At 45.5% G+C, this 20433-nt stretch overlaps 1 protein-coding gene across 4 annotated transcripts in view; it reads right to left on the minus strand.

The window, feature by feature from the left end:
* The window catches only part of DCPS (decapping enzyme, scavenger), a 67134-nt gene extending 47723 nt beyond the window's left edge, over nt 1-19411 (minus strand). Inside the window, exons 1-2 of one of the 4 annotated variants that reach the window (XM_082200645.1) lie at nt 19137-19411; nt 12787-12955 (exon numbers count right to left, since the gene is read on the minus strand). In XM_082200645.1, the coding sequence (XP_082056771.1) occupies nt 12787-12955; nt 19137-19310 (343 nt within the window). In that variant the 5' untranslated portion in view covers nt 19311-19411. Of the gene's footprint in view, nt 1-12786; nt 12956-18855; nt 18983-19136 lie in introns of those variants that run through there. The other 3 variants (XM_082200643.1, XM_082200644.1, XM_082200646.1) reach the window with 3 other exon arrangements.
* Between the last annotated feature and the right edge of the window lie 1022 nt (nt 19412-20433).

Below are 20433 nucleotides of genomic sequence, written 5' to 3' on the forward strand. Positions count from 1 at the left end.
AGGGAACTGCCTCAAAGAGAAGGTTGTTTTGCTGCATCATTGCATTCAGAATGACTAAACGATCCGGTCTTACTTTAGGCTGAGATGCAGAAGAATTACTTGCTCCATATGATCAGAGCACAGCAAGGCCAGAAGGAGCAAATCATGTAGCAATGCAACAGACAGCCTCCCCTGGAAATGGGTTCTCAAGTACAGTGGTACCTCGGTTCTCAAACGGCTTGGCTTCCGAACAAATCGGCTCCCGAACACTGCAAACCCGGAAGTAAGTGTTCCGGTTTGCGAACGTTTTTTGGAAGCCGAACGTCCAACGCGGCTTCTGCTTGAGTGCAGGAAGCTCCTGCAGCCAATCGGAAGCTGCACATTGGTTTTTGAACGGGTTCAGGTGTTGAACGGTAGATTAAGTTCGAGAACCAAGGTACTATTGTACAGTGGTACCTCGGATTAAGTACTTAATTCGTTCCAGAGATCTGTTCTTAACCTGAAACTGTTCTTAACCTGAAGCACCACTTTAGGTAATGGGGCCTCCTGCTGCCGCCACGCTGCCAGAGCACAATTCCTGTTCTCATCCTGAAGCAAAATTCTTAACCCAAGGTAGTATTTCTGGGTTAGCGGAGTCTGTAACCTCAAGCGTATGTAACCCGAGGTTACCACTGTACTTCTAAAAGGAGATCATGATCCCAGTTGGTATCTGCATTGGAGTTGAATTGATTTTATACATGTGCTGGAGCTGTTTTAAAGTTTTGAGATATAGCTAGATTGATCTATCTATTTTTAAAAAACGGTTTTTATATATGCAATTGTTATTAACTGTTTTTATATACATACCTTTTTAAAAAAAAATAAATTCTTATTATACATTAAATTGAAGTCATCCATAAACAAACAACTTAGACAAATCTGAAGGGGATAAGGCTATCAATGGCTACTAGCAAGGATGCTGTGCTCTGCTTTTGCAGTTGGAGGTAGTTGCTGGAAACCACAGCTGGGGAGAGAGTGCTCTTGTGTTTGGGTCCTGTATGGTTAACCACAGGCATCTGGTTGGTCACTGTGAGAACAAGATGCTGGAGTAAATGGGCAACTGGTCTGATCCAGGAAGCTCTTTGTATGTTCTTCAAAACAGCAGGAACAACACAGCAACCTTTAATTACTTGATTTATTTCTTGGATCATGCTGTTAATTCTCTTAGGGCACGTAGCTGTGGGTTACTGTCCCAATTACTAATGTCTACATGTTCAAATCTGTACTCTAGGCCTTCCCACCCTATTTCCCCCCTTCTGTATTGGGTGTACACATTGTGCAAACAGTTCAGAAAAGCTGGAGTCTTTCTCTTAGGTCCCGCCTAGGAAGATTTAGACTTCTCCCCATGACCCAATATCTTTTAACTGCAGCACGGTACATCAAAATTGCACGCAGCTGCACGCTGCTGCTTACATAAGCCTGCCGTAATGGGATTCTAACATACGCCAGTGCCTGGCTTTTACGGAGCATTAACCACCCATTGTTTCTCCTGGACACACGGTACCTTTCTACAGCTAAACTGGATTAGATTGCCTCTTGCTGGAAATTGCATCTACTGCTCACAAAACACATGCTGTCATAACAGGGAAGTGTGACAGACTCTGGAAGCTGGCCTAACAAAAACCAGATGTTAAGTGAAACAAATGGACTTGTGCAACTTAAATATTATTAAGAACCACGTTGCTTAATGGATCCGACGTTTACTGATGGATGATGGAGTGCCGAGCTGTTGCTTTTTAGAAATATATCATTCTGCTGTTGGCGGCCAAGTTCGCCTGCTTCTTAACTCAGGAAAGCAAAGCTACAGCCTCGATCTTGGGTTCAGCCAGCATTTCAAGCTTTCCAATGTGCCCTATCAAATAAGAAATTGGTCGAGGGGTGTTCAAGTGGGTCCATTTAGGGTAGTAACTGCTCCCAGGCATTGGTTTCAGGAGGCGGGTGGAATCAATTCATACCAATTTTCTAAATGGGTTGAGAGAATATCAAAAGTTTGCGTCGACAGATCCATATGCATGGATTTGCAGTGGTTGAGCCACACTGACCCCATTCAAAAATCAATGCCTGATTAAAAGTAATAATTACAAGAGCACAAGCTTTTAAATGTTAAATAGCGGTGCCTTCCGCTGGATTACTTTGGCAGTTGATGGCTGGAGCGCAGCTAAGAGAAAGCCCCTGCCGGGATGCAGGAAAGGACAGAAGAGGACAGAAGTCAGGTGGAGGCAAACTTTAGAAAGCAAGAAGAGAAGAGTACCTCTACTTCCTTGACCTGGAAGCTTTTATACAGGCCAGGAAGCAACACCTGATCCACTCTGGCATGTTGTGTTAAAGAGGCTCTTTCACTGGTCTATTATTTCCTCCTTTGTGCAAAGCACGATGGGGGCACCCAGGAACGTAGCTGGGAGTCAGAGTCAAGGAACATGCAAAAACACACCAGTGTTGCTCAGGAAAGCCCAAAGAGAACAAAAACAGTGCCCTTACTTGTCTATCTACGCCAGCATTCTCTTTTCACCATGATCTATGGGAAGCATGCAGCAAGTGGGACCTGAGTGCAACAGCACTCTCCCAGAAATCAGTATTCAGAGGCATAGCACCTCTGACAGCAGAGGAAAAACATGGCCACTGTGACTAGTAGCCATTGATAGCCTCATCCCCCATGAATTTGTCTAATCCTCTGTTGAAGTCACACAAGTCGAGGGCCATCACTACCTCTTGTGGGAGCAACTTCCATTGCGTGGCTGTCTGCTATCTATCCTTTATCACCCTCCAAGTCTAGCAGAGCCCAATGGCCTGCCTAGGAGGGCATGGCAAGTCTCTAGTCTGAGAACACTTCGCTGGCCTAGCAACAGCCCCCAAACCTGCAGCTCTGATAGCTCACACTGCACACACAAAGGAAGGCTCCCAGTTCTAGACCTGGCAATTCTAGCTTAATCCATGCAAGAGGAATCCCCATTTGACATCATGTTAAGTCCTAAATTCAAGACGCAATACGGATGCTAATCCTGGCACTGATCTATGCTTTGATGTGTAAGGCCAGCAGATGGAAAAGGAAGGGGTAATCGTGGGCCTCTCTTGCATCCCTATGGTCTTCTCCATTTAGGGTGTTATTTTCACAGACCAGTACTAAGTGTGTGGGGTGGTAGGGTGGCAGGAGATGAGATTTTGTCTGAAGCAGCCCCAGGTTTACTTGCTTCCTTTACACCAGTGCAAGTCACTGCTTTCCCAGCTCATGAATGATGTCCCGTTTCAAGAACTGCCAATCACTTCAGGTGCCAACTGCCATATTTTCTGAACATAGCTTTGGGAAATTGAGCCAAATCAGAAGCCATTCGGAGGCAAGGGGTACACACCAGCTGGCATGCGAACTATTTTTTTGTGCTTTTAAGAGGAGTGCTCTGCTGGAGCAGGAGGTAGTTAAGTGGCGCAGCAAATGCCTTGCATATGCAAAGGTCTCAGGTTCAATCCTAGGCATCCCCAGGTAGAGCTGGAGAAAATTTCAGCTTGAAACCCTGCAGAACCCTGGCAATATTGAGCTAGGTTGGTCAATGGTCTTCCACTGTTCCCACCAACAGAGATCAAATCAAGCATGTATGTACTTGTGGGCAAATGCGTGAATGGCCTCTGCTGAAAAGTGAGGGAACAATACAAAAACTCAGCCTATTTAGTTGGATTTTTTTTCATGCCTGCAAGTTTACACAATGCTAAAGTCATCAAGTGATGGAACAGGCCTGCAGTAATTCATACCTGAAGTCAATGCCAAGGGAGATGACATGGAAGAGAAAGGGTTTCCTCTTGGACCAAGTCCAAGTGCCAGTGAAGTCTAGCCTCCCACTCTTTGGGAAGAGGCGAAATACCTGGAGCAGACAGAGCAAACAGCCTCCAGGCAACCAATTCAGAAGTGCAGACAGACAGACAGACAGACAGACAGACAGACACACACACACACACGCACACACACGTGGCTTTCCTGGCTGATGAGCTGCCCAGACTAAGGCTGCAATCCTCTGCACAGGAATCAGGGATGTACTTCTCAGTAAACATGCACAGGATTGCATGGGAAGAGTGTGGCAAAATTTGGAATTTTATATCAGACAGAGGGACTTGACTGGCTCCCTGGGATGACCAGGTTCCCAAGCCCTGGAGTTTTCAGGTTCCCAGGCTACAGTCCACAGATCACCAGTGGTCTGCAAGCTTCATTCAGATGCCTGCGGCATGTCCACATTACATATTCATATTAATTTTTATCTGTTTCTAATTACTTCTTTTATTTATTCTATTACAATTTGAATTCTGCGGAATGTCAATTGTAATAAAAGAAGCAATAAAGATGCAATTAAAAATCATACAGCATCTGGCACAGTGCATTAAAATCACGAGAACAGGCAGAAAAATCAGTAAGTGATCTGCCAAGACCCTCAGCAATTTTCAAGTGGTCTGTGGAGGAGTGGGGGACTTGGGAATCACCCATCTATGTTAGGATCTTGGCTTTAAGGGCTTACATTTCTCTTATCAGACCTGGTTAAGTAAGGAGCATAAAGTGGGTCTATGGATCCCGGTTCAAGGCCAAGGGCACCAAACACTGCCGCTGCTGCACCTTTCGCATGCGTCAGCTCAGTGTAATCTACCATCTGTCTCACGGAAATGAGCTTTTCATGAGATATTTTAGGCATATGGCTGATGCAAATGCTAAATGGGATTCTCTTATGGGAAATATCCCTTTGCGGTGAAGCCTTGCTGCCTAGGCACTCAGAGGACTAAGCAAGAGTAGCTCGTGCTCATCAGCCTGGAGTGACAAGACGTAATCACAGGACGAACTGATAACAATTGGCTTAAACAAAAATACAGGCTTGCTATTCAGATAACGTCTGAGTCAGTTACTAGAGGCGAGAAACCAAGTGAGTGACCCCCGCCACACACACTTCACCTCCCTGTTGCCATAAATTTATCTCCTTCAGATAATTGATTTAACAGCAGGCACTTAGATTTACCAAGACTTTGTTACAGCAAATCCCCAGCAGAAATGTTTACAAAGGCTTACTTCATTTTGATTTCAAAAGAGAGGCAAAAAAGTAACACACCTACTAAGTCCGGAAGCTCCTTTTGCATAAGCCCATAAGCGGAATAGCAACTTTCAAATAACCCAAAGAGACAAGATCATCAACACATGTGTGTTGCAGTGGATTTCTGTACTAAATAGTGGATCATGAGGCATCAATCTGCATTTCCCTCTAGCCATCGCTGCCAGGGGTGTGGGATTGCAGAGAGAAGTAGATAGATAGGAGCAACAGTTCTTTAACTCCCCCCCCCCAACAAACCAGTTAAATTGCTGTGGATTTCAGCAAACCACTCAATTAACCCCCCCCCTTTACAAATCAAAGCGCATACATAACTCATATTTCAAAAACTGTAGTCCTGTCTTTCTAAGCGATAGGAATGCCTGTTTTCATGAGCAAAGTTCTGTGAAGTCCATCTCTATCACCATCAGAAAGAAACATAAGCACACAGCCAAGCACAGGTATTATTGGCAGTTCCACAACTTATCTACAGACACAACCTCAAGGGACCTTGCAGACCACCAGCAGTCCATGGACCATAGTTAGAGAACTAAAAGATTATGGGTTTTGTAGCACGGCAGCCACTAGGCCACAATGCATAGCCTCAAACCCATTTTGCAAACTTTTCCTGCCTAGACATTTTTGGCCAATTCGCAAGCCAAGGCGTTCCACTCTTATTTCAAACCATATCATTAAACAAACAAAAAAAAAAAGGTTGAGGAGCTATAAACTCTGGATCAGCTGTGTGCAAGCTCAGGTGAGCTTTAAGAAGTCTCTCTCTCCCACCTTTACTCTCCCATCCTGCACAGGCTAGTGATTAAACACCATCGATTTCTGAAGCCAAAAGCAACCTGTAATAAATCCTGGGGAAATCAAGAGAGTGAACTGCAGGATTCAAGGCAAGAGGAAATCTATGCTGCAGTTTTGCAGGCTCTACAGGGAGCTGAGCAGCTGGCACCTCAAGGACCCTTTGCTTTCCTGACAAGTAAACTCTTCCCCACCCCCTTTTTGGCAAGGGGGGGGGAGGCAAAAGGAATTTAAACTCTGGAATGATCCCCAAACTGTTAAAAATGACTGTAGGCTGGGCAGAGCCTTACCCTGGCTGAGTTCATTATTTACTCTGCCTGCACACTTTCCTCCCTGAAATTTTAATGAGAGGTTTTTAACGTCAAGAGCCAAAAGAGATTACAGGCCATCCCATAAGTCATCCATATTCTATTAAGAAAAGGAAAAAGAGGCTTCCCAGGTCCTGGAGCTGTGTCACAGCAACAGCTTTGGAGTCAGACACCAAGGACTACTGCAGACAAATGGCAGGGAGCAGCTAATTCACAAACTACAGCTTGCTGATCAGACGCTGGCAATGCGGTGCGTGGCTGTTCTAGCCCCTGCTCCACTGCTGTGCGGGCAATAATATATGCAGGCAAGACTCTGTATGCAAAACAACCTCATCTGTTTAAAAACAGCCTGGGAGAAAGCTGAAACGTTCGGATAATCAAATATTTGGATAAATGGAAGCGCTGGAGAGAAGCCTTGGAGATAACCTCCCCTTCCTCTCACTGCACACATACAGCAACAGCAACAGCTCAGTGGCTCATATTTATTTGAGAGTTACAGGATAGCTTCAGCAGCCTGACAAGCCACTTAATCATAAAATAGCTTTGCTTGCCCTGGAATAATGGATGAGGGCTTCCTAACTTGAAAGCAAGCTGCCAGGATTGCTTTCTTGTGGCGCACTTCCACAGCACTGGGGGATGAGAGTGAATAGTGCAGTCACGTCACTGGAGCCCATTACGTGGGACTTTCTTACCTGACTGGAAGGACCTAAGATGTGGGATTCCCTCCCCACAGAGGTGTATCTGGCACTTTCACTGCACCACTTTTGTCTATGCTGAAGATGCACTTCTTTCCTGGCTTTGAACACCTGAGAAACAGTGCATGTATTTTAGGACCCACCCTAATTGTGATTGCAATTTGCTTTAAGATGTAATTTGTTTTAATTCTGTGCCTTGCTATAATCTGCCTTGGGACTTTCTGGGGAAGGGCAGAAGTGATCATTGTTGTCATCATTCGGGTGAGAAACACCCACCCAAAATTACTTGTCCATCTAATTCTGATAGGGACACACTCCCCAGAACTGTAGAACCACAGCAAACGGAAGTTATGACAATCCGTTCTTTGTGTGTGTGCGTGTGTGTGTGCGCGCACGCGCATGGGAACACAATGTGAGTGAGGAGCTTCAAGAGCCACCATTTAAACACACACACACACACACACACCCATAGATATAGATAGATAGATAGATAAAATTCTAATTTGAAAAACCTGTATCTCTATCTATCTAACATACAACATAAAGACAAGATTCCAAAGAATCTCCTGGACATCCCTCCTCCCCTTTGTGGGTCCTATTATTAATCATTTCCTCCTGCATCTTTTACAATAATCCAAATATGTTACATCTCCCTTATATCCAAAATTCACCATTAAACTACAACTGCTATTCCACAGAAGCCACCATTTCTGGGAGGCACCAGCTGCCCTATCCAAGGCTATGCACGGCAGAGAAAGGCTCTGAAGCCAGGTCTCCAACTTGGGAGCAGAATTCTAAATCGTGGGGAGAGGAGGCTCCCACAAGAGGCGGCGATGGCCGCCAACTTGGATGGCTTTAAAAGAGGATTAGACAATCTTAATAGAGGACAAGGCTTTTGCTGGGGCGAGTCCTGCAGCACTCAGATCCTGCTTGCAGCCTTCCCATAGGCAGATGGCTGGCCACTGTGAGAACAGGATGTTGGGCTTGCGTTGGCTTGATTCAGAAGGCTCTTCTCTTGTTTTTCATGAGGGCCTTGAACCCTGGTCTTGACTTGCGCTCACAGGATCTTACTAGCTCTCTCACATACACAAAAAAGAGGTAGACATCAGTTCTAACCTAGGAGGAGAAGAAATGGTATCCCCTTTTAAAACAGAGGCAGAGAGCATAATGGCTCTTCCAGCTCGCACAGTTAAGTTTGGTCTAGCGACAGCAACAGCACCAAGGGAGCATCACAGGCAAACAAAAAACAACAACACACCTGCTAAAACTATTAAAAATTAAAGCCGTGCTTTATAGCTTTATAATGGCTTCATTATACCCATTAGGTTATGTAAGCTCAGAGGAGACACGCCTTGAAAGGAGCATTAACTAGATAATAAAGTAAGTGTTTCACACATGCCTCTGAGGGATGCTGGCGAACAAGCGGGAAGGTGGGAGGGGCAGATGGCTGCTAGAACTTGCAACTCTTCAATGCCATCAAAAGGAGAAAAGTGTTCTGCTTCAAATCTCCGTTGGGCTTGGCAGCTTGGACAGGCACACTTTTCACTTTCGGCCTACCGACCGAAGCCAAACCATTGTATTGTAAGAAGCCAACTAAGAAGCCAAACCATTGCATCGTACTTTTTTTGTTCTGGCTGCTCAGCAGCAACAAAGTTCTTCTTCTGGTTCAGGCCGAGACAAGGTTCCATAATCAGTACAGCATATCTGAACTGGTGCAGTTTTGCTTCCCAAACCAGGCTGAGCACGGCAGCATCTAGAAATACTACCATCTATCCCATTCCTCCAGTGGTAGATCTATGTTCCTAGTCTTGCTTCAGTATGTGTATGTGTGTATACCTGCTTTTCCTGCAAGGAGCTCTGGGCAAAGGACATAGTTTTCCTCCCATTTTATTCTCTCACCAACCCTATGAGGTAAAGGTAAAGGGACCCCTGACCATTAGGTCCAGTCGTGACCAACTCTGGGGTTGCGGCGCTCATCTCACTTTACTGGCTGAGGGAGCCGGCATACAGCTTCCAGGTCATGTGGCCAGCATGACTAAGCCACTTCTGGCGAACCAGAGCAGCACACAGAAACGCCGTTTACCTTCCCACCGGAGCGATACCTATTTATCTACTTGCTTTCGAACTGCTAGGTTGGCAGGAGCAGGGACTGAGCAACGGGAGCTCACCCCGGTGTGGGGATTCGAACCACCAACCTTCTGATCGGCAAGTCCTAGGCTCTGTGGTTTAACCCACAGCGCCACCCCGTCCCTACCCTATGAGGTAGGTTGAGCTATAAGACAGGTTTACTCCAGGGTTACCCATTAAGCTTTATAGCTGAATGTGGATTTGAGCCCGAGTCAATTTAGCAGCATCCCATGGTTGATGCTCTGCTTTAAGCTGGATGTAGAAGAGCCACCTTGGGTTGTATCCAACTAAGTTCCACTCAGAGAAATTAATGAACCTAGGATAGTCAAAGCCATTCATTTTAATAGACTTACCCTGCACTGGACTAGAATTGCACTGGACTAGACTAACACTCCGCTTTCAAACTTCTAGCACGCCGTACCCAACTGTCAAGGCAGACCGCTTCATGCTAATGGAACAAGGCACTTAGAATGGGCATTCCCATCCACAGAGGGCAGAGAACTGAGGGATTTGGTCCACCAGCTGAATCCAGTCCCCTGACCCCACCGTATTCTGTAACTGAAGTATCACCAAGTGAAAGGCCTTTTTTGTAGCAAGTTTCAAGTTTCAAGTTTTATTGCGGCCAAGGCCAGTGACACTAAACACCACAAGATCAAACAACAAGAAATCAACAACAATCTCAGAAAAAAAGAAGGAAAAAAAGGTTACACAAGGGAACTTCGCAGTGTGCCATTCAACAGAAGAGATTTACGCTTCCTAATTTTGTAGCACTGTCCTGTCATACTTTGTCCACATAAACCTGGACATCAGCCTGACTCGAATAACAGTGGTCATCTTAAAACCTGGTTAAGACCCAGGGGAGTTATCATTATACAGGCCCATCTCATTCCCAAATATAGATCAGAAATCAGTTTGTCTCTATTCTTGAAGCCAGACTGAATTCCATTGTTTCAGTTCTCGTGGACATGGAGCAAAGCAGTTTTATCTGTGGAAGATACCTTTTGGATCCTGTGCGCAGACTCCTTAATATCACAGGGCACAGTAAATCCACAAAACAACAGTTGACATTATATACCCTGGACACCTTGCCCTTTTCAGATTAAATCCGGAGCACGCCTGTCTGTTCTGAAATGGATCTCAGAGAGGTTAATGGGGCTTGATCCCAAGGGAGCATCCTCGGAAATGCCGACTTAGTTGGCTAGCATGCACCTGCAGGCCTTCTGGGCAGTTGCACCGTTGCTTTACCCTCAACCTGCTCATGTATTCAGATTTTGTGGTTTTTCTTTGGTATGTTAATTGTTTGTACAGTGGTACCTTGGTTACCGTGTATCTGTTCCGAGAGTCCATTCGATTCCTGAAACCATTCGAAAACCAAGGCACAGCTTCCAATTGGCTGCAGGAGCTTTCTGCAGTCAAGCGGAAGCTGCGTCGACTTCCAAAAAGCATTTGCAAACCGGAACTCTTACTTCCGGGTTTGCGGCGTTTGGGAGCCAAGCCGTTTGGGAGCCAAGCTGTTTGAGAACCAAGGTACAGTGGTACCTCGGGTTAAGAACTTAATTCGTTCTGGAGATCCGTTCTTAACCTGAAACTGTTCTTAACCTGAAGCACCACTTTAGCTAATGGGGCCTCCCGCTGCCGCCGTGCCACCACTACACAATTTCTGTTCTCATCCTGAAGCAAAGTTCTTAACCCGAGGTACTATTTCTAGCAGAGTCTGTAATCTGAAGCGCCTGTAACCTGAAGCGTCTGTAACCTGAGGTACCACTGTACCACTGTATTTTATTGTAAGCTGCCCAGAAAACTTGTGTTATTGGGTGGCATATCTAAATAAAAGATGAATAAATAAATGTTACAGAAATCAAATAACGGTGCGTGGGGGGAACAGAACCAGCAACAGGCCATGCTTCCTGTCATTCAGTAACAGTTGCTGCTTAGAATGTTTCTTGGATTCTTGTCCAAGGGTGCCACCTTGTGGAAATTGAAACATCTTGTTAGAAGTCACCAAAAGGGAGAAAAGCGCTCACAGCTGCAAACAGGATGCCTTTCTATTCCACTGGCCTGCACAGAGGTCTTCTGAACAGCACAAAAAGATGTGCCTGTTGTAATAATACCACAAACACCCGGTAGAATAGGGGTTGAGAACTTTATCAATGTCAAGCCAAGGTTTAAATTCTGATTCCCGCCTGGACTAATGATTGATAACAAACAGAATTATATGGGAAGCTAAACTAAAGCAAGTGCTTTCCTTTCCCCCAAATGAGACAAGTCAGAATTGCTAAAACTGTAGAGTTAGGGAACATCCCCCAATTCAATATGTTAACAACACATATATCTCATGACTGAACACCTGTGTCTCATTGGTGACTGCCTTGATGCTTTCCTACATGCTTCCCTCAAGCACAGGAGGCAGCGTTCTGGATGAGTCTTATGTCCAATAAATGATTTAAATCCTTGGGGAAAGCATGCGATGCGACCTCCCTGCTGAGACTATGTCAGTTGAAGACACAGGCAAGGAAAGGGTCATATCTAAAGGCTTCCTCCATGACGGTGGGGAGGATCCATGCTTATGGAAAACTAGCATATCAGTAAACAAGTTCTTAGCCTAGTCCTTCTTCTTGACATTCTATTTTTTTCATATGGGTTTAAATCAAAAGGCGATCCTGCACTTGCATTCTGAAGTGGCACAGTTCTAACACAACTATGCCATAAGGGCAAATCTGAACCAGGGAATAACCAGCTCACACTTGCCCTCTACTAAAGGGAAGTTCTCTCTCTGCACATAAATTGTCACATTATGGGAAAGTATTGCTTCTTTTCTCTTGCATTCTGGGAAGTCTTGCTTCTAAGCTTTGTTTTGCTCACGCTGCATAAACTGTGCTGATGCTAAGACATTCCATCATCACCCTGGTACGTTCTGTTCACCTTGAGTTCACACCATATCAATCTGTACTTACCCCTCCTTGTACATTCCTTTTTCGTACCACTCTGGTACGGGCAGTCTGAACCCATGCCTGTGTAAACTCCGCGTTCCTTTTCTCAACCTGTCTATGACTAATGTCTTATATGCAATAATTAATGTCTTGTATGCAACCCTTGTTTTGAACTTATGTTAACCAATCAGCAACAAGCACACGTGGCAAACGCAGTAATATTCAATAAAAGGGAGTCTCCGAGGCTGGCTCGAGAGACGCCTCCCATATGACACCTATCTACTCGTCTGTCGTTCATTTTCAATCCAACACTCTACACTATACCAGTAACATGCTCCGATATCTTGGCTTCAACCAAAACATATGAGAACATGAGAAACAGCAGGCCCCTTTGGACACCTGCCAGGGTCCCAGTACTCCAGGACTGCCTTGGAACCACTGCATTATGTGACTAAGTCTGTGAGCTGCCCTTTTATATTTCCCCATAATGCTCTTGATCAGTGCTTATGTTGGACACTGAAGCATTGTGCAAAATTTTAAGTGCTGGCTTGTCGCTACCCACTATACAGTACACCCAGGGGTTTTTTGGGGAGGGGAGATTGAGGACAGTTTGCCAAGTGTACCCTCAAACCTGGGGCCAGCCCTAGAGAAGAATTCCAGCTTTCAGGGTAAGAAAACCATTGGCTAAATTCAGCATAACAGAAGCAGGACGTAACCTATCCCAGATAACCCACCGATAGCAGGGATGGCAAACTGTATTGTTGGTTAAGACCTGGAGGAACCTCACTGCAATCAGCCTGCATAAACTGACAGATGTCTGGGAGGCAAGCCTCCCTAGCCAGCGGCTTACCGTTCAGCTCAGGAGGCAGGTAAAGGTGGTAAGTGCTGTAGATGTCGTTGGACATCTGGAGCTGGAGCTTGGTGTGTTTCTTCAGGAGTTCAGCTATGTTCTCCTCCTGGAAGGGTGTCTTCTCCAGAATCACCACAGCATCTGTCCCATCACCAGAAGGGCTGTTCACCTAGAGAAATAAGAACAATAAGAGTTGGCTTACTGGCTTGAACCGAAGTCCATCTAGCACAGTAAGGGAACCTGCGGCCATCCAGGTGTCATTGGAATCCCAATTCCCATCAGCCCAGGCAGTATAGTCAATGAAGGGAAGGGCCGTAGCTCAATGATAGTGCATTTGTTTTTCACACAGAAGGTCCCGGGTTCAATCCCCAGCATCTCTAGGTAGGGCAGGGAAAGACGCTTGTTTGAAATTCTGGAGAGCTACTGTTGAACAGTGAGGACAATACAGTGCATGATACTGATCTGAGTATAAGGCAACTCCTAACCTATGTGGCCAAAGAAGTGAGGCCAAGAAGTAATAAGGGCAAGTCAGTATCCTTACCAAAGTAGCTTCAGTTTCCATTCTTACTCCACTTTTTGACTTACATCTGATTTGGACACCACTCTGTTTCCAACCATTGCTGGTCAGATGAACTTGGAAGCTCAAGGCACCAATGTCATTCCCTATTTTAACCTGGCAAGTGGTAATTCATGGGATGGTGCCTTTGACCACTGGAGGTCCTATTCAATTTTCTGTGTCACTCTTCTCTAAGGAGTTCAGAGAATTTCATGGCTAAGTAGGGGTGTGAACCGAGGCCTCCTTGGTCCTAGTCTAACTACTCTATCAGCTACACCACCCTGGCTCTTAAGCATCATGACAAATAACCAACCACTGATGAACCCATTCTCTGTGAATCAATGTCATCATTTTTTAAAAAGCCACCGCTACATCTAGTTCAGGGTGTGCCATATTCAGAATCATTAGAAAGAGCCAAGAGGACCTTTCCTTACAACTAGTTCTGCTGTCACAAGATGACATCGACATGAAGAGTAGGAGAAGGCTCTGGAAACTGAAAAATGGTGTTTGTGCTCATCCAGCTGGGCAGAACTGCGGTACAAAGGGGCATGCTTAGTCCCACCAACTTTCTGAGTAAACTCGCATCCATACTACAAGACACTACTTTATCATGAGGGACTGATGGCTACAAACACAGCCTGAATGTGGGATGTTGCCAGGCAGCAAATGGGGATGGAAAGGAAACAGTGCCATTGCTTCACATTAGGAGATGTGTGTGTGTGTGTGTGTGTGTGTGTGTGTGTGAGTGAGAGAGAGAATGGGATATAGTGGATGAATGGAACTGATTAATGACATTTCACACATATTAGTCAAGTTTGCACAATCAAATTCTGGCTTAATAAGCATGAGCTTCGTGGAACTGGACTCAGGAAGTTGCATTTCACCACAGCTTCCCATTACTATGATTCACGGCTTCCAAGCACACCAGGATCCAGAAGCCAAGGGAGGGAACAATGGGGGAAGCAAGCAAGCTGAAGCATAACTTCGTAAGTCAGGATCTGATTGTGTGAAGCAGGCAATCACGTGGGTCATCCCAATCTTTGCAAGAGGAAGTGCAACGAAGATGCCTGGGATCCACAGGACTGCAGGAAGCTGCCTTCTACAGAGCCAGACCATTGGTCCATCTAGTTTAGAACTGTCTACACCAGGGGCAGCAGATGTGTTGCCTTCTCATTGTTGTGGACTCCAATTCCCATCATCAGGGATGGTGGGCGTCCAATAACATCTGAAGAGCAACAGGCTCCTCATCCTTTCCCAGCAGCTTAAAGTAAGCTTCTAGAAAGCGGGGGTTGATTAGGATGGGTGGACGTGTGTCATAAGGTTCCAAATTCCTATACTATAGATGCAACCTGGTGGGACACAGATAGACTGCAACACTTTGCAGTTACATCTATTAAATCTGACCTTAGCTGTTCCAGCAGAAACACATTATCTGCTGCTGCTGCCGCCTTCTAACTCCGGTTTATTGATCCTCCACGGCTTGAAAAGTTTCAGCTCCTCCTCGGCACCCTGAATTTGACCTAGAGAGACTAATCCATTTTCCAAGTCCTTTCGAAAAGCCATTCATCTAGAATTTACATGCTACTTGGAAATTATAGAGATGCCGTGCAATTTCCTGACACTTCATCATGTGCCTTGGCTATCTGGGAAGAGGATTTACAGAGGACAGTAAAAGAACTAACCCAACTGTATACCCCCGCCCGCAAGGAAGAACCTGCCTCCCGAACACTGTACAGCTGTAAACGGTGAATTAAAAGAGTACTTGCAAATTTCCCGTTTTTATGGCCTCCTAAGTGACAACTCCATCCATCTTATTTACAGCATTTCAGTTAACTGCTAGTTTGCAATTCAATTCCACTTTAAACACTAAACATGAAAAACTGATCTCCAGGCTAAAAGCAGTAGATATGCTAATAAGAAAAAAAATAATCTAAGCTTCGAGATGGGTATCTAGTGCTTTTGTTAGGTGGAACAATGCAACCTGTGCCCCATTCCACACACAGTCTCCCCCTCCTGCACCGCACAGTATAATAAGATTGCCCTCTAAGCCTCTCATTTATTCCTGGCTGCCAAACCTAGAAGGCTGCTGAACCCGATCCAGTTCCTGAATTTCAACAAAGGCCACAACAGGGGAAAGATGCTTGAAAGGCAGCACACACAGAGATTTACTCAATGGATGGGGGTTCTTCTCACAGGGACTGATTAAGGACATTAGTGGGATCAGAAGAGAATCCTCTGCCCCCAGATCAGGATCAGACTGGCCAGTGCCTTTGTGGACTGGCCAGTGCCTTCCTCTGCATGCAGCCTGGCTTATTTGCATGAGCCACCCTGAAGTACTTGCTCTGAAATAGTAGCACATCTCTTCTGCCTTCCGCAGCAACTCTGCTAAGGGTCAGAACAGAACAGGTGGATTTGAGGAGGACAGAGGCTGGTGAATGAATGGATAGCCCTAGGGAACCTTTTGATCCTCTCCAATATTACGGCGATCACAGTTCCTCTTCCACCTCTTTCTGGTGCCCACAGGAGTAGAAAACTTTCTTGTCTCTATGGCAGGCTACCCACCTGTCAAAATGAGCCTGAATGGCCTAGGACCCTCGTCCTACAGGACCGCCTCTCCCTGTATGCCTCACAGAGGACCTTAAGGTCCATAAATAGAAACACCCTTGAGATCCTGGGCCCTAAGGAAGTCAGATTAGCCTCAACCAGAGCCAGGGCCTTTTCAACACTGGCTCCGGCCTAGTAGAACGCTCTGTCTCATGAGACCAGGGCCCTGCAGGATCTGATTTCTTTCTGCAGGGCCTGTAAGACAGAGTTGTTCCGCCTGGCCTTTGGCTTGGAATCAACTTGATCCCCTCCCCCTCTTTCCTTTTTCCTTTCTTCTTCTGTGATGGAACTCCTATTTGGGGACTTCCCTGGCTTTTTTCTGGCCCATGTAGGACCAGTCTGAATAGTTGGCCTTGGTGAAGACTTGACGTTTTCATCCCCCCAAAAGTTCTTTATTTGAGTTCCTATTGAAATGAGGCTGCATTTTAATGTTGTATTTTAATCTTGTTTTTAAGTTCTATTTCAATCAACTGTTTTTATACCTGGTGTTAGCCGCCCTGAGCCCGATCTTGGCTGGGGAGGGCGGGGTATAAATGAAATTTATTATTTATTATTATTATGAAGTTGGGACTTCAATGCACCGTGTGCACTCAATCCAGCAGGTTGTGCTTATACAGCTCACCGGCTGGTGGGCAGTACAGCCAAAGCCTGTTTTCCCTTGTACTTTAAGGCTCCCGACTGGCAGCCAAATCTCCACTTGCCCCACACCTTATGTCACCTATGCCAGGTATGAGGCAGGTTTAGAGAAAAGAGCCTTGTAGGCCAGGCTATTCTTGCGTCCTTGTAATAGGATCTTCCCCCTTTCTTTGGATGTTGCAGCCAGAGTACGTACAGTATTCCACATCTACTTCATTGCAAACACGTATGTAAATGGTTTATAATATAATAAATATGGTAAAAAATGAGAAATAAAATATTTTTGCATCCAAATTCTGGGGCCTATATAAAGTGTGCTCCCCAGCTTTTGCAAATGGGTTGGAAATCAGTTAAAATTTAGAGAGTGAAGAAGATAACGTTGCATCTCTGCCCTGACCACAGCAGATGAGAATTCCCTTCTGTCATTACCCACTCATTATTGCAGAGATAAGCACCCACCATAAAAGAGAGTTAATATTATAATAACCACAGCTATAATTCTACCAATTCCAATTATAACTTATTACCCATGATGGCAATAACCATAATCGGTGTTGCTGCATGACCACATAAAAAACAGTGGTGTTCAATTATACTTTTGTCACTTATCTTAGTGCTACTAAACAAAGTATATGGGGTCTCAGAGCTCCATAGCCTCTCTAAGTAAAGTTTTATTGAAAAGTAGTTTTATTTATGAAGGAACAAGGGGTGGCAGTGGTGGGTGGAATACCTCTGAAACACCTTTGAACTCTTATGCACCAGCATCAGATTTGTAAGTAGCAGCTCCTAACAACTGAACCAGCATTTCACATTTGTAAGCACAAACATAACATTTCTTGGTGCCTGGACAACCAGGGTACAGTACTGGGATTTTCCACAACCCTTATCCACAGGAGGTAAAGATGATCACTGCCCTACAATTGCTATCATTTTAGATGATTAGGACTTTGGTGTAGTTCTATTTTGAAATACTTCCTTCATTTATTATTTATTATTTTGATATAAGAAATATCACAAGGTGGCATACAAACCTAAAACACAGTATTGACAAGGTAATAAGCAATTTAAAATGTCAAATGTTTAGCCTATGTGTGTCTCTGGCAATTTATCCTCTTTACAAATGTGCCTATGGGCCCAAAAAGGTTGACAGCACATGCCATTATCTATGTCCGACAGTTTACATTTTATACAGTACAGTGGTACCTCGGGTTAAGAACTTAATTCATTCTGGAAGTCCGTTCTTAACCTGAAACTGTTCTTAACCTGAAGCACCACTTTAGCTAATGGGGCCTCCTGCTGCTGCTGCTGCACTGCCGGAGCATGATTTCTGTTCTCATCCTGAAGCAAAGTTCTTAACCCGAGGTACTATTTCTGGGTTAGCGGAGTCTGTAACCTGAAGCGTATGTAACCTGAAGCGTATGTAACCTCAGGTACCACTGTATTCTGAACGCATTTAGTTATATTTCAAGGTACCACTCTCCATCCATACAAATATACCCCAGGGCAGTTTACTATAAAAAAATACAATACTATACAATCACGCCAGGCAAAAGCATTCCTCTTCTCCTGGGCCTTTGGCTAATGGCGATGTGGGTTAAACCACGGAGCCTAGGGCTTGCTGATCAGAAGGTCGGCGGTTCAAATCCCCGCAATGGAGTGAGCTTCCGTTGCTCGGTCCCAGCTCCTGCCAACCTAGCAGTTCAAAAGCACGTCAAAGTGCAAGTAGATAAATAGGTACCACTCTGGCAGGAAGGTAAACGACGTTTCCGTGCACTGCTCTGGTTTGCCAGAGACAGCTTAGTCATGCTGGCCACATGACCCGGAAGCTGTACGCCCGCTCCCTCAGCCAATAAAGCGAGATGAGCACCACAGCCCCAGAGTCGGCCATGACTGGATCTAATGGTCAGCGGTCCCTTTACCTTTACGGCCTTTTAAAACTGTGTGTGTATGGGGGTATTGTTTTTGTTTGTAATTACGGTATGTATTTTTGTATTGTAAACTGTGCTGTGATCTTCAGATGAAAGGCAGTCTAGAAATAAGTAATAATAATAATAATAATACCACAAACAGCATCAAACACATACACACATTTCAAGTTCACTGTAGCACACTGGCTGCACTGTAAAAATAATTGCCGTGTGTGAATGTCTGTAATATGTCATAATCCGCACTGACGCTATTATAATTTTGTTGCAGGAAGATCTTTGTGAGATCAGGAAGGTTGTATGCATAAAAAAACCAACTTTATGTTAACTCACAAAAAAGTCACCTACTTTATGCAAAGGTATAAATTTGGCACCCGGGGGCTCCTTTGGAAGTAAGGGCAGGATATGATAAATACAATAAAATAAAAAGAAGGATAGCATCCTCTTAGAAAATTGTCAACTTTCTCAACCTCGCCCTCCTTTTGGCACATCCCACTTTCCCACGGCGTCCCCTGGTGATAAAGAATGGGATCTTCCTAAAGTGGGCGGGGTAAAATAATGCCGTTACTTCCAGCCCCGCCCCTTGAATTTGATTGGCCCTCATCGGCTCCAGAAACAAGCGTTACTACCTGCCCGTGAAGGAAGATGGTCTTGTCGCGCGCAGACTCCCTAAGCACTTTGCGCACGGAGATGTCAGCCAAGGGGAAGGTGCCAGCGCCGGGGCCTTCCCCTTGGGACTCGGCGTCCCCGTTCTCTCCATCTTTCGCCTCACGCTTTCGTTTAGCGGTAGGGGACTCCGCCATTTCTCTAGAACCGGTTGGCGCGCATGCGCTGTGGTCTCGAACTCTTCCCGCGCTCGCTCAACTATTGAGCGTCAAAGCGGGCAGCTCCCTCTGCTGGCAGGGAGGTCTCAACTACCGGGGGTGGTGGAAAAAGGAGCTTTACCAAGTCAGTGTACGCATGCGTTGGAGCGCGGGCACATTCCCAACGTAGACGCAGGAAAAGTGTAGAGCTGAAATCCAATAGTATGCACGTGGAACTTCAGGGCCCCTTTAGGCATTGATCAAAACTTCTGAGCTGGGCAGGAAATAACAGCGGTAAATAAATAAAAATAGCGGAGAATTCTCAGGATCTACTTGTCTGTTCAGATTAATTGCATGCAGAAGCCATGAGCTTTCATCGGTTTGCGAGCAGGCACCTTGGGATTTGAAATTATTAAAGCAAAACTACATGCAAACTGACGCGGTTGGCGCTGTGGGCTAAAGCCTCAACGCCTAGGGCTTGCCGATCGAAAGGTCGGCGGTTCGAATCCCCGCGGCGGGGTGCGCTCCCGCTGTTCGGTCCCAGCGCCTGCCCACCTAGCAGTTCGAAAGCACCCCCGGGTGCAAGTAGATAAATAGGTACCGCTTACCAGTGGGAAGGTAAACGGCGTTCCGTGTGCTGCGCTGGCTCGCCAGAGCAGCGATGTCACGCTGGCCACGTGACCCGGAAGTGTCCCCGGACAGCGCTGGCCCCCGGCCAATAAATGTGAGATGGGCGCACAAACCCCACAGTCTGTCAAGACTGGCCCGTTCGGGCAGGGGTACCTTTACCTTTACCTTTACATGCAAACTAAAGGAGTTAGGTTGCTTTTTCCTGCTATCTTTTGTTTGGGATAGAGGCAGTACTGCTATCCAATCACTATTAGGCTAGTTCCGTGTTTTTCTAAGCTGTTTTCAAAAGGCAGCTCTCGCTTCTGCCCAGGAAAGACCAAATTTTGCGTCCAGATTCAAACGAGAAGCCACAAACTCCATGCAGTGGTACCTCGGAAGCCAAACCCTAGACGTCTTGCTTTCTTATCAAGACAAACTACATTGCAATCCTGTGCATATCTGCTCAGAAGGCAGCTTGCAGATCAATTTGTATAGGATCCTTAATTTCATGCAA

This window comes from Podarcis vaucheri (assembly GCF_965113315.1).
Source record: "Podarcis vaucheri genome assembly, chromosome: 15".
Lineage (NCBI taxonomy): Eukaryota > Metazoa > Chordata > Lepidosauria > Squamata > Lacertidae > Podarcis > Podarcis vaucheri.